General features: G+C 39.7%; 1 protein-coding gene across 9 annotated transcripts in view; it reads left to right on the forward strand.

The window, feature by feature from the left end:
- PIK3R3 (phosphoinositide-3-kinase regulatory subunit 3) overlaps positions 1 to 14,689 on the forward strand; it is a 150,566-nt gene that overhangs the window by 109,173 nt on the left and 26,704 nt on the right. For 8 of the 9 annotated variants that reach the window (XM_017881747.1, XM_017881751.1, XM_017881753.1 and 5 more), the window contains 2 exons: positions 12,087 to 12,267; positions 13,008 to 13,133. In XM_017881747.1, coding sequence (XP_017737236.1) covers positions 12,087 to 12,267; positions 13,008 to 13,133 — 307 coding nt within the window. Of the gene's footprint in view, positions 1 to 1,024; positions 1,108 to 12,086; positions 12,268 to 13,007; positions 13,134 to 14,689 lie in introns of those variants that run through there. The other variant, XM_017881755.1, reaches the window with a different exon arrangement.

Here is a 14,689-nt window from a genome sequence, read left to right on the forward strand (position 1 = left end):
ATGAAAAGGCTAAAATCCCAAAATGTAAGGGAGTAAGAAGCATACAGTTGACCTTATAAAGTACGTAGATGTCATGGGCATATTCTTTTTTTTTTTTTTTTTTTTTNNNNTTTTTTGAGATAGAGTCTCATTCAGTCTCCCAGGCTGGAGTGCAGTGGTGCAATCTCAGCCCACTGCAACCTCTGCCTCCTGGATTCAAGTGATTCTCCTGTCTCAGCCTCCCAAGTAGCTGGGATTATAGGCGCTTGCCCCACCACCACGTCTGGCTAATTTTGTATTTTAGTAGAGACAGGGTTTCATCAGGTTGGCCAGGCTGGTCTCGAACTCGTGACCTCAAGTGACCTCTCTGCTTCAGCCTCCTAAAGTGCTGGGATTATAGGCGTGAGCCACTGCACCTAGCCATTTTATTTTAAAATTGATTAGAATATTTCTATTTTAATATTGTACAATAAAATAGTCTATTATTTTTTATTTTAAGATCACATGGTTCTAATATGATTCAAGGGTCTTTTATGCCCTACCATTTCCTTTAAGTGTTCTAGTGTTGTGCCTTAAAGTCCTAAACCAACTATACAGAAGGAATTTGTTATCGGGACAAATTTAAACTGGGAGAAAATCCTATTGAAAGGTTATGAACTTAGTGAATTTTCCCTCTTCTTTTCAGAAGCAGCTGCCACTGTTGCTTAAATATAACCTTCTAAACAGCCGCTGTTTTTTTCCTGAAACTTTACAAGTTCAGACCTGCCTAAGGAAGCCCTAAAGGCTTGATGGAAACAGTATCTCTTACACACATTTGAAATCTGGAAGAGTTTAAAATCAAATAGCTCTTCTGTAGATTGCATACCACCAAAATCAAAACAGAAAAGAGCATATTTAATGCAGGGAAGACTAAATGACCTCTAAAAGGGCTCCATTATTCTATAACCTACTGCCGAAGCAGCCTTAGCAGTAACATGTAAAGACAACCAGTGTTGACATTTTTTCATTTTCTTATAATTCTGTTCTTCAGGGAGGAGGTAAATGACAAATTGCGGGATATGCCAGATGGGACCTTCTTGGTCCGAGATGCCTCAACAAAATGCAGGGAGATTATACTTTGACTTTGCGGTAAGTACTTTTCACTCTTGGCTAGTGCTCTACTGATGTTATTTTATTCTGGGTATACAGATATTTCTGTATTTAAATCTTTATACAATTTTCATATTTTCATTTATGTACATAATTTCCAGTCTGGCTAATTCTTTTTTCTATACATTAAGTATTTAAACATTTTGTATAAAATGGCAACTTAAAAAAATGTAGAAAGTAAATGAAAAGGCTAAAATCCCAAAATGTAAGGGAGTAAGAAGCATACAGTTGACCTTATAAAGTACGTAGATGTCATGGGCATATTCTTTTTTTTTTTTTTTTTTTTTTTTGAGACGGAGTCTTGCTCTGTCTCCCAGGCTGGAGTGCAGTGGCATGATCTCCGCTCACTGCAAACTCTGCCTCCTGAGTTCACACCTTTCTCCTGCTTCAGCCTCCCCAGCAGCTGGGACTACAGGTGCATGCCACCACGCCTGGCTGATTTTTTTGCATTTTTTTTTAGTAGCGATGGGGTTTCACCGTGTTAGCCAGGATGGTCTCATTCTCCTGACCTTGTGATCCGCCCGCCTGGGCCTCCCAAAGTGCTGGGATTACAGGCGTGAGCCACCGCGTCCAGCCGTCATGGGCATATTCTAAGGGTAAAAATGAATCTTATCATTCGAATAACCCTTTTATCTTCCTTAATGCAGACTTTAGAAAGCAGAACTCAACATAATTTTGGTTGATGAGGATATGTTGAAGATAAAGCAGTTCCCAGCCTGTATCATGCTTTCCATATGGGCATATTAGAGTCTTTTAAGTGATGGATGTATGACTTTTTATATTTGCACGTATTTTTTTTTTTTTTTTGAGACGGAGTCTCACTTTGTTGCCCAGGCTGGAGTGCAGTGGCACAATCTTGGCCCACTTCAAGCTCTACCACCTGGGTTCACACCATTCTTCTGCCTCAGCCTCCTGAGTAGCTGGGACTACAGGCTCCCGCCACTACGCCCGGCTAATCTTTTGTATTTTTAGTAGAGACGGGGTTTCACCGTGTTGGCCAGGACTGTCTCGATCTCCTGACCTCATGATCCACCCGCCTGGGCCTCCCAAAGTGCTGAGATTACAGGCGTGAGCCACCGCGCCCAGCCTATATTTGCACATATTTTTAAAAGGTTAAGAAAACTACGTGAGAAATTTCCACATTTAATTTTAATAATTAAAGTAGCCCAATTACAATAAAGCCTTATGATTTTTTTAAAAGGAACTATTTAACAAAAGAAAATAACAGTAACAATAACAATTACTAACTTTCTTGTACTAAGCCCTTTACATGCATTACATCATTTATTCTTCACAACAACCTTATGACGTAGTTATTACTACTATTCCCATTTTATAGATTAGGTAACTAAGGGTTAACATGGTTAAGGAACTTGCCTAAAGTCTCATAGTTAGAAAGTGGTAGAGGAAGAATTTAAATCCAGATTCATCTGGCTGTTTGCTGCCTTTCCAGCCTAATATCTTTAGAAAAAAAAATGCTATATTTTATGCAAATATGGCATAAATTTGGAGGCACTATTTTAGTTTCTGGTAAAGAGCTAAAGAAATTAATACCTTTGCACCTGAATTGTGCTGACTAATCAGTGTTCTACAGTAATTCATTGAACACAAATTTTCCTCTACTCCAGTCAGGCTTCCGTCTCCACCACTCCATGGAGACTCCTAAACCAGTGGCCACTTTTCTCTTCTTACCTTACTTGACCTCTTAGCAGCATTAGTCATAGACACTTCTTCTTAGAAGCAGTTTATTGTTTTGGCTGTTAAGACATCACACTTTCCTCATTTTCTTCCTAACTTTAAGCTGTTTTGCTCAATATCTAAATGTTAACTGTTCCAGGGCTCAGACTTGGGCCTCCTTTTCTTCTCTGTATTCATTCTGTTAAGGTGAGCTTGTCTGTCCCATTGCCTTAATATGTGTGATGATTAATTTTAGGTGTCAATTTGGCTGGATTAAGGAATACCTAGAGAACTGGTAAAACATTATTTGGGATGTGTCTATGAGAGTATTTCAGATTAGCATTTGAGTCAGTGGACTGAGTAAGGAAGATTACCCCTCAATGTGAGTAAGCACCATCCAATTGGCTGAGGATAGAACAAAAAGAAAGAAAAAAGAATTTTACCTCTCTCTGTCTTGGAGCTGGAGCACACTCTTATTCTGTCCTTGGAAATCAGAACTCCAGCCTTTGGACTCCAGGATTTATACCAATACTCCCCACCCGCTATGGCCTTCAATCTTGGACTGAGAGTTACACCATTGGTTTCCTGGGTTCTGAGGCTTTAGGACTTGGACTGAGCCACACTACTGGCATCCTAGCTTGCAGATGGCCTGTAATGGGACTTCTCAGCCTCCATAATCATGTGAGCCAGTTCCCCTGATAAATCCCCTCATATTTATCTTTCTCTCTCTCCTATTGGTTCTGTCTCTCTGGAGAACTCTGATTAACATAGATTTGGTACCAGGAATGATTCTAGTTTTTTTTTTTTTTTTTTTTGAGACAGGTTCTTGCTCTGTCTCCCTGGCTGGAGTGCAGTAGCATGATCATGGCTCACTGCAGCCTTAACCTCCCAGGCCTAAGTGATCCTCCTACCTCAGCCTCCTGAGTAGCTAGGACCCAAAGGCGCATGCCACCACACCCAGCTAATTTTTGTGTTTTTTATTTTTTGTAGAATGGAGTCTCCCTGTGTTGCCCAGGCTGGTCTCAAAACTCCTGGGCTCAAATAGTCCTCCTGCCTCAACCTTCCAGTGCTGGGATTACAGGCGTGAGCCACTGCGCCCAGCCTGAAGAAGATAATTTTAAGGATGAGTTTCCTTAGTTAGTTTTGGGGTTCCCGGAATTGGCTCTCTAATTTGATGAGACTTAAAAATGCTAAGGACCCTACTTCTAATAGTACAGAGAGCACTGATAGTCCATAGTGTGAACTGTTTATATAGAGATATGCAAAAAATCTACATTTGATATTTCTAATTTACCACCTGTAAGAGGCAAGGAACTTGGCAGCCCTGTATTTGATACTGTCAAAAATGTTGCCAGACAAAGTGATGAAAGAAAAGGGTGAGCTCAGGGTTTTCATTTCCTGACCCCAGCTCTGCCATAAATAGCCCAAGAGCTTCTAAGTATGCCCTAAGTCAGAGTCTTCTCTTCTGTTTCCACAGGTCTGAAATTGCAAAAAATCAAACACATGCTCTCATCATGTGATTAGCTGAATTACAATCAAAGTTGAAATCTCAGCCTTGTAAGGTGTCTGCTGTTAAAATGAGAGCATTGGTTGGGAAAGAATGGAATTCTATACATTTGGATGGGGATGTGTGGGAAGACCCTGATGAGGTTGGGGACATTGAGCTCCTAAATTCTGATGAGTCTTGTTTGCCAGCAGAAATGGCTTCCCTCCCCCAGTAACAGCATCCCCCTTACACTGGCCTTTCCACCTTTATCTGAGGGGATTGACTCTGCATTGCCTGAGGAAACCGTAATGGCCTTCCTGGAGGCAACTGCTAAGCAAGAGGATGCTGAGTCTTCTCAGGACCCACACCCACCACCCCTCTTTGCTTCTAGACCTATAGCTAGACTTGAGTCCCAGCAGCCCCTAAAGATGAGGTACAAAGTTTTACCCATGAGGAGATGTGCTACGTGCTAAAAAAGCTACTTGAGTTTTCTAATTTATACAAGCAGAAATCTGGAAAACAGGTATGGGAATAGATATTTAGGGTGTAAGATAATGATGGAAGGAACATAAACTTGAGTCAGGCTGAATTTATTGTTTTTTTTTGTTTGTTTGTTTGTTTTTGAGATGGAGTCTCGCTCTGTCGCCCAGGCTGGAGTGCAGTGGCGCAATCTCGGCTCACTGCAAGCTCCGCCTCCTGGGTGCCCTCCATTCTCCTGCCTCAGCCTCCCGAGTAGTTGGTACTACAGGCGCCCGCCACTACGCCTGGCTAATTTTTTATATTTTTAGTAGAGACGGGGTTTCACCTGTGTTAGCCAGGATGCTGTTGATCTCCTGACCTTGTGATCCACCTGCCTAGGCCTCCCAAAGTGTTGGGATTACAGGCATGAGCCACCACGCCTAGCTGAATTTATTGTTATTGGCCCACCAAACACATTCTGCATTTAATATTGCAGCTCAGGGAGTTAGAAAAGGCAACAGTTGGCCAGGCATGGTGGCTCACGCCTATAATTCCAGCACTTTGGGAGGCCAAAGTGGGCAGATCACGAGGTCAGGAGTTCAAGACCAGCCTGGCCAAAATGTAGTGAAACCCTGTCTGTACTAAAAATACTGGAAAAAAAAAATTAGCTGAATGTGGTGGCATGCGCCTGTAGTCTCAGCTACTCGGGAGGCTGAGGCAGAGAAATCACTTGAACCCAGGAGATGGCGGTTGCAGTGAGCCAAGATCACGCCACTGCACTCTGGCCTGGGTGACAGAGCGAGACTCTGTCTCAAAAAAAAAGAAAAGGCAACAGTTTATTTGGTTAGTTGGCTGAAACATGGATGAAAAGATGGCCTACTATGAGCCAGTTGGAGGTGTCTGATCTACCTTGGTTAACACAGAGGAAGAAATTCAAAGGCTTAGGGAGGAGACTGGGTTGCTAGAGTGGATTTGTCATTTAAAATCTACTTATTCACACTGGGTGGGTCCAGACCACATACTTTTTAGCAGTACTCTGAGAAACAGATTTGTGAGGAGAACCCCATCATCCCTAAACTCCATGATTGCCCTTCTCTGTAGGCCGGACCTTAAAATGGGAACTGCAGTCGGTCAACAGAAAAATTTAAATGCGTGGGAATAACTGGATCCCAGGGTAGCAGAGGCCAAGTGAAGGGACTCAGTTGACAAAGGCAAGGTGGACATGGTTATCATAATGGACAGCAGAAGCAAAGCAACAGTCAGAATACTCTGACTCATGTAGACCCATGGCATTGACTAATTCGCTGTGTGGGCAGCTCACTGTCTATTTTCTTCTCCCTTCTCACCTAGTCTGTCTTGGCCTACTACAGTTTAAATTCCCTGAGGTTGGGGATTTTGTTTTATCATTGCTATATCTCCAGTGTCTAGATTAGTGCCTGATAATGGGTAAGCATTAGAGAATGGATGTCTAATAAGTGTGTGTGTGTGTGTGTGTATATATATATATATACATGTGTGTGTATATATATATATATATTTATATTTGTATTTTTTAGACAGGGTCTCTCTCTGTCATCCAGGCTAGAGTACAGTGATGTGATCATAGCTCACTGGAGGTTTGAACTCCTGAGCTCAAGTCATCCACCTGCCTCAGCCTCCCGACTAGCTAAGACTACAGGGGTGTGCCACCATGCCTGGCAGCTAATTTTGTAAAAATTTCTTTGTAGAGATGAGGTCACACTATGTTGCCCAGGCTGGTCTCACACTATGGGTCTCAGGTGATCCTCCCACCTTGGCCTCCCCAGTCCTGAGATTACAGGTATGAGCCACCATGCCCAGCCTATAAATACTTTTTTAATAGAAGAATATGCTGCTTATTTTTCTGGAAAATGGTTTTAATCCCACACTAAGTTGTAGAATTTCATTCCTTTTAAGGTTGAATAATAGTCTGCTATATGTATATACTACATTTTGTTTATCCGATCATCACTTGATAGCATTAGCAAGAATGTTTGAAAGTTTTCATGTATCTATCACAAGGTCTGACATACAGTAGGTGTTTGGTAGGTGTTGTGTAAATGTTTGAATGAAAGAATTAGAGAAAGACAAAGTTTCTCACAGAAAATGGCAGTTGAGCTAGGCCTTGATAGATTTTTGCAAGGCAGAAGAGTGATGATCTTAAGTCAATTTAATAAATACAACTGAGTGCTAATTACTCTGCAGGGTATTTAACAATGAGTTAAAACTTTTGTCTCAGGGAATATATAATCTAGTGAGGACAATGGGAATGAGAAAATGGCTTTGAGTGAAATTTTAATAGCAGGAGAGGCTCACACAATGTGCTTTGGAGGCTGAAAGGGAGAAAAGAGATATCTTTGTTAAAAGAATGTCGAAAACTGACCTTCATGGAAGAGATCGCATTTGCAGAATATCTTGAAGAAGGGGATAGGTTTGGACATGTAGAAAGTGGGAGGGGAGTAGCAGGAATAGATAACAATAGGGGCACATATACGGAGGTGAGATTTTATAGCTGCTTTCTGTGAGATGTAGTCCTGTTAGGCTAAAATATAAAGTTTGTAAAGAAGAAGTGGCAGGGGATAGGAGGTTGGAAAGGGGTCATGTTTAAGAGGGCCTTGAATTCCAGAACTTGGGAGTTTGTATTTAATGTTGTAGGTAGGTGGGGAGAACCACTGCATTTTTTTGGCAGGGAAATTGTGATCAGGCTATATATGTGTGTATATATATATATATTCGTTTTGAGACAGAGTCTTGCTCTGTTGCCCAGGCTAGAGTGTAACGGTGCGATGTCGGCTCATTGCAACCTCTGCCTCCCAGGTTCAAGTGATTCTCCTGCCTCAGCCTCCTGAGTAGCTGGGATTACAGTCGTGTGTCACTACCCCCAGCTAATTTTTGTATTTTTGGTAGAGGCAGGATTTCACCAAGTTGGCCAGGCTGGTCTTGAACTCCTGACCTCAGGTGATCCACCCGCCTCTGCCTCCCAAAGTGCTGGGATTACGGGCATGAGCCACCGCGGGGATAAATGTTGACTTCTAGCTGCTCCAGAACTGCAAGGTAGAAATGTATCTAGGATATAGCTAGAAATGTAGTTTAATGCTTAGGAGAGAGTATAGGGCCAGAGAAAGAGTCAAGCTACCATATGCATAGAGTAAATGGGATTTTTTTATGGAAAAAATATATAAAATTTAAAAAGGTGGAGGCTGAAGGCAAAATTTTTTTTTAGGGGATAACTGGGGTCAGGGAGGAGACAGAAAGAGTGGTTTGAGAGGTTGAAAGAAAATAATAATTTCATCAAAGTTATGGAAGGATGAAATAAAGAAGGCAGAGAGTGAGGGAGAAGGAAGACCTGGGATAAAGGAAGGGGACAGAGTCTGAATTTGTTCAGTCATTGGTGACTCTCAAATGAGAGGAATGACAGTGAAACCAGAATACAGAGAGTAGTAGGTAGTGAGGAAATAGAGATTTTTCAGTTCAATAACTCTTATTTTTTAAATTGGTAAATAGTATTTGTTGTAGAAAATCTGGATACTTAACAAATCTTTAAGAATCTGCTATCTGCCAGACATTGGACTAGGTGCTGAGATGCAAGGAGTACTAGCATGATAAAGACATGACCTTCAATTCCTTCATTCCTTCTCTCATCTCTGCTTAGAGTCCATAGTACATTATTATTAAAATTACCCATGTGAATATATTCTTAAACTTGCTCCTCTTCCTCCATTGTAGTCACGAGACTAAATTCCAACACATGAATTCAATTCTCCATCTAGTCCTTGCCTATACTTGAGCTGCTGAATGTGGAGAAAGGGATGTGACCACATGGATTGGTCTCACATTAATTATGACCACTAACCTTAAGTGACCTTTAAAACTGCCCAGCTTAACTTCTGCATTTCCACAATGCATTCATCCCGCTTCCCCGTCACTTTTCTAAATGACAATTTCACATGTTCTTTTTTTTCTCTTTTAAAGGACAACCCTTCTTCCCACTTTTAACTAAAGAACTTGATTTTAATTTCACTGATAATGTGGACACAGTCAGACGAGAACTCCTTCATGCTCCTATTACCACAGCTGTCAACATATTTACACATTAATGTGAATAGTCTGCCGCTTTTCTCTTCCAGTGGATGACTATTCATGTCCTTGTCCAGGGTCTGCCTCTCTGTTTGTGGACTGGATCCCATCCCATCCCTCTAATCTACTCAAGGACATAACTCTAGAAACTATCTTGTCCTCTTTTTTGGATCAACAATTTTTGTCTCTCTATTGAGTCTTTCCCATCAGCATATAAATATACTCTATTATCTCCCATTTAAGAATAGTAAATAATTGACCCAATATCTCTTTCTAGCTACTTCCCTATTTCTCTGCTCTTATTTACAGCAGTATTCCTCGAGACACTTGCCTATGGGCATGTCTTCTTTGTCTTCTTTCATTTTCTTGAATCCATTCCAGTCAGGGTTCTATCCTTACCATTTCACTGAAACCATTTAGTCAGTTCATTTAGTGATACCTGCTTTGCCAAACCTAATTATCAGTGGACTTGGTTGATAATTTTCTCTTTGTTGAAATGCTTTTGTACGTGTTGTTTTTTAGGATATCACACTCTTAGTTCTCCTCTTACTTCATTAATTGCTCCCTTTTGGTTTCCTTTGCTGGTTCTTCCTTCCATGTCTCTGACCACTAAACATTGGCATACCCCAGTTCTTAGTCCTTGGACGTCTTCTTCTGTCCAGCTATACTCACCTTCAAATAACATCTATCGGCTGGCAACTCCTGAATTTCTGTCTTTAGCCCAGACCTTTCTCCTGAACTTTAGATTCTTTAAGTAGGCTGCTGGATCATCTGCTTTTGAATGTTTAGTAGGCATCTCAAACTTAAAGTGTCTAAAACCAAACTTTTTCCACCTTTAAACATATTCTTTTTTTTTTATTTTTTATTTTTTTTAACTCTGTAACCTTGGCTAGAGTGCAGTGGCATGATCTCAGCTCACTGCAACCTCTGCTTCCTTGGTTCAAGTGATTCTTCTGCCTCAGGCTCCTGAATAGCTGGGATTCCAGGTGTCCTCCACCACGCCAGGTTAACTTTTGTATTTTAGTAGAGACGGGGTTTCACTGTGTTGCTCAGGCCGGTCTCGAACTCCTGACCTCAAGTGATCTGCCCTCCTCGGCCTCCCAAAGTGCTGGGATTACAGGTGTTAGCCACTGTGCCTGGTCTAAACCCATTCTTTTTAAATAACCTTCTTCATGTCAATAAATGACAATTCCATTCTTCTGATTGCTTATGACATAAACCTTGAAATCATCTTTATCTTGTCTCTCTGTCATATCCGTACCAAGCCATCAGCAAATCCTGTCAGCTCTGTCTTCAAAATATATTAAGATTCTCACTATTTCTCATGACCTGTACTGCTGCTACCCTCATCCAAGACACCATCATGCCTTGCCTAGATTATTATAAAAGTTTCACAGGTGATATTTCCACTTATACCGCTGCCCACTTTGAACAGTCTTTTCTCAACCCAGCAGCTAGAGTGAGCCTTTTAAACCGCAAGATAGATTACATGATTCTACTGAAAACCCTTTTATGCCTCCCGTCTCACTCAGTAAAAGCTCAAGCCCTTACAGTAATCTACAGACTGTTATTACATAATCTAAGCTCCTTTTACCTCTCTTACCTAGTCTCCTATTACTCTCTCCCTTTTGCTTGTTCAGGCCCAGCATCACTGGCCTTCTTGCTGTTCCTTGAGCGTGCCAAGCATGCCCTTACCGCACCTCTCACTAGGACACTTCCCGTACATGTCTGCTGTACTAGCTCCCTCACTTCACTTAGAACTCTGTTCAAATATCAGCTGAACACAGAGATTTTCCTTGAGCAATACAATCCTCCACCACAAGAACTCCTTTCCCTTTACTCTGTTTTATTTTTTTTCCCAATAGACTTACTACCATTTGGTATATTTAGTTGTTTATTTTTGTGTTCTATCTTGAGAAATTTGCTATCTTCCTTAATAAACTGAAAGACAGAGATATGTTCCTTATGCTGTTAAACTGGAAGCTCCACGAGAGCATGGACTGTATCTGGCTTGTTTATCATGTATCTGTAGTGCATCATGTAATTCCTGGCACATATATATTCAGCACATCATTTTAAATGAATGAATGCCTTTTAACTTTAACAGAGAGGCCAGCTTGCAATTATTGTATGTGTGAGTGTACACATTTGTAGTAACTGTATATGATTAGATGGTCTTTCTCATGTACATTTAATAGAAATAATTTATCATCCATCTAAAAACTGACCTAAACATTGTTTAAATCAGCTTATAGGGTCAATCTTACTGCGTTTGACCTTTTACAAATCCCAGTGCCTCATTTATTATATAAAATGGCATGGCATAAAGAGAGATGGGCATAAATCTGCATGCTGCTGTAAGAAGAATTGAATGGGAATAGTACAGCATTTTGCTATGAATCAGCCTGCTGTGCTTTTAGATTATGCCTTATGGGACTTGCAAAACATTGCTATTTTAAACTTTAGTTATAAATTATCTTTTAAGGGACCATTTAGATATGACTTAGTAAACAAAGGTGGCCTGAACTGTCCAAGCATGAAATTACATTCATCTAATATACATAGCTCTTCAAAGCTATACTTTGTAAAACGGTTGAATGACTTGACTCATTTACATGTTGTGATAGCCTAAACAGTCATTTCTGAGAATTATAAGCAAGTGTAAAAGACAAAATAGTATAAGGTTCTAGATGAATTATGCAGCTATAAATCATAGATTAAGGAGCTCAATTATGTTTGTGCATTAACAACAAAACCTTGAGTGTGTTGGTGATTGTGTGACAAATATTTATCATTCCTTTCATATAGAGATGGCTTCTGCTCCCTCCACAGAGACATACAACCACATATCTTGGGGTCCTTAGGAGATTTTTTCTGTTCTTCCTGATTAAAAATATTGATAGAATTTAAATTTGAAAATTCATTGAGAATATAAACAAAATAGAATTTATTTGTTTTATTTTCTTAAGTGATTTTTTTGTTACATTTGTTCATACTGAATTCTGTGTAGATATGTTGACCTTTAATAACCAAGGTATTTTATGGACAAAACAATGCAAAAGTAATAATATATATATATATGTTCACACACAATAACATGTCTTTTCACGCCTTCCAGCCACATTAACATAGTAAAACTTGTTTATTATGTGACACCAAGCTTTCATATCTCCATATGAAAACAGTAGTTCAGTTGAATTTGGGGGAAGAAAATCCACAGTTGTTGTCTTATTGTTCACAGGAAGGGAGGCAATAATAAGTTAATAAAGATCTATCACCGGGATGGTAAATATGGCTTTTCTGATCCTCTGACATTTAATTCCGTGGTGGAGCTCATTAACCACTATCACCATGAATCTCTTGCTCAGTACAATCCCAAGCTTGATGTGAAGCTGATGTACCCAGTGTCCAGATACCAACAGGTAAGATTATGGAAGTCCTTGCTAGCTATTGAGCAAGTCATTATTTAACAACCTTATTTGATTTTATTTATGAGTGTTATCAGTTAAAAAAAACTAGCCATTTTATTATTTATTTATTTATTTACTTTGAGACAGAGTCTCTGTTGCCCAGGCTTTAGTGCAGTGGCATGAATATGGCTCACTGTAGTCTTGACCTTCTGGGCTCAAGTGGTCCTCCTGCTCAGCCTCCCCAGTAGCTGGGATCACAGGTGCATACCACAACTTCAGGGTCTTGCCATGTTGCCCAGGCTAATCTTGAACTCCTGGGCTCAAGCAGTCTTCTCACTTTGGCCACCGAAAGTGTTGGGATTATAGGCATGAGTCATTGTGCCTAGTGCCTACTTAAGATTTTAGATATTTTTGGAACTTATTTTGTGGCTACCCTTCTATAATATCTTATTGCATGTACTTGTTACCTTGATATAAAAATACTTATGCTTATGTTTCCCACTTATACTTCATTTCTTAATTTTTAAAGTATTAATCATTTTGATGTGATTTAAAGGCTGATCTTAATATTATCAAAGGATTTGGTACATTTGTGTGCGCTTGATATTAATACAGTGACTTAAACTTGTACAGTTGAAATACAGTTTAAAATAATAGATGGTTGAGGTGATATTTTCCTTTAAAAAATAGATATGGAAAAAGTCACATGTCAGAATTGTTAACATTCTTTATTTTTTTCTTTACCTGTATAGGATCAGTTGGTAAAAGAAGATAATATTGATGCAGTAGGTAAAAAACTGCAAGAATACCACTCTCAGTATCAAGAGAAGAGTAAAGAGTATGATAGGCTCTATGAAGAATATACAAGAACATCCCAGGTTGGCATATTTATGTTGTTTTGACTAGTATGTGTGCAATGTTTTAGTTACTTCAAATTTTCTATCATTCACTTGATGATCTTTAGCTGTTTTAATGTCTTAAAGGCTTAAACAGCCTTTTTGAAACTTTGATGATATAAATTCCCCTCCCTTCTTAATTGGTTAAGGATATAATTTGTATCAGTTAATATTAACTGGTCACAAGTGACAAAAAAAAGAACAAAGGCTTCAGATAGAAATTTAGTTTTCTTTCATGTGTATCTAGGAACTACACGGGTGTTAGGGTAACTCCACTGTCCTCAGAACTTACGGGCATTTTCTGTCTTGATGCTTGGCTATCTGTGGAAGAGGGCTTACTCTAATACTGGCTGTAACAACCATATTCTAGTAAACAGGAAGGAAGAATAGGAAGGAGAAAGGAAGGTTCTCTATCTTTAAGATAACTTCCTAGAAGGAGCACACACTGCTTTCACTTTTATTCCACTGGCTAGAACTAAATCGCATGGTCATACCTAGCTACAGGTCACAGCTAGCTGTAGGGGAGGCTGAGAAATCTAGTTTTTATTTGGTCAGGTGTGCTCAACAAACATGTGGGGATTTACTGAGGAAGAAGGAGCTGATGGATGGAAATTGTGGGCTTACTAGTAGACTTAACTATATAGTTCTTAGATCATTAACTTTAATAACCAGTAATACTTACTTTTCATATTTATGATGTAGAGCAAAATTCTATAGAATAATCTAGTTTCTTTCTTTGGACTTCTTATGCCTGACTACTTTGATTCTTTTTTAGCTAGACTTGGTTTAATTTGCCCTAAGTTGTCACATACTTTGTCAAAAGTGTTTGGAATTTTGATGAAGCTGGGTATCTTCAGAGAAGTTTACTTTTTATAATATTTGGGTAGGAAGTGGCTTAGGAAAATATATTTAACTGTATTTCTCATGTACATTCTCTTGGAACACAAGTTATTACTTTGAATATCAAATGATTTATAGAAGCATTAGTCCATGTTGATTCTACTTAATTCCTAGTGAATTCTTAGTGCAACAGTAGCTTACCCTGGGCTCTTTCTAGTAGATAATAATAATGGATTTTTTTAGTGTTTACTTTCTATTTCATGAATTTCTGCTCTTTTTAATTTTTTTCTGCCTTTTTTCGGTTTAATTTTCTCTTTTCCTGCTTCTTAAGGTGGAAATTTTGTTCATTCCTTTAAAAACTGTCTTTTCTGGCCAGGCGCGGTGGCTCAAGCCTGTAATCCCAGCACTTTGGGAGGCCGAGACGGGCAGATCACGAGGTCAGGAGATCGAGACCATCCTGGCTAACACGGTGAAACCCCGTCTCTAATAAATTAAATACAAAAAATTAGCCAGGCGTGGTGCCCGGCGCCTGTAGTCCCAGCTACTCAGGAGGCTGAGGCAGGAGAATGGCGTGAACCCGAGAGGCGGAGCTTGCAGTGAGCTAAGATCCGGCCACTGCACTCCAGCCTGGGACCAGCCTGGGTGACAGAGCGAGACTCCGTCTCAAAAAAAAAAAAAAAAAAAATTTATTTTTTAAA

Source organism: Rhinopithecus bieti, unplaced genomic scaffold (assembly GCF_001698545.2).
Source record: "Rhinopithecus bieti isolate Rb0 unplaced genomic scaffold, ASM169854v2 scaffold_12155, whole genome shotgun sequence".
NCBI classification, from domain to species: domain Eukaryota; kingdom Metazoa; phylum Chordata; class Mammalia; order Primates; family Cercopithecidae; genus Rhinopithecus; species Rhinopithecus bieti.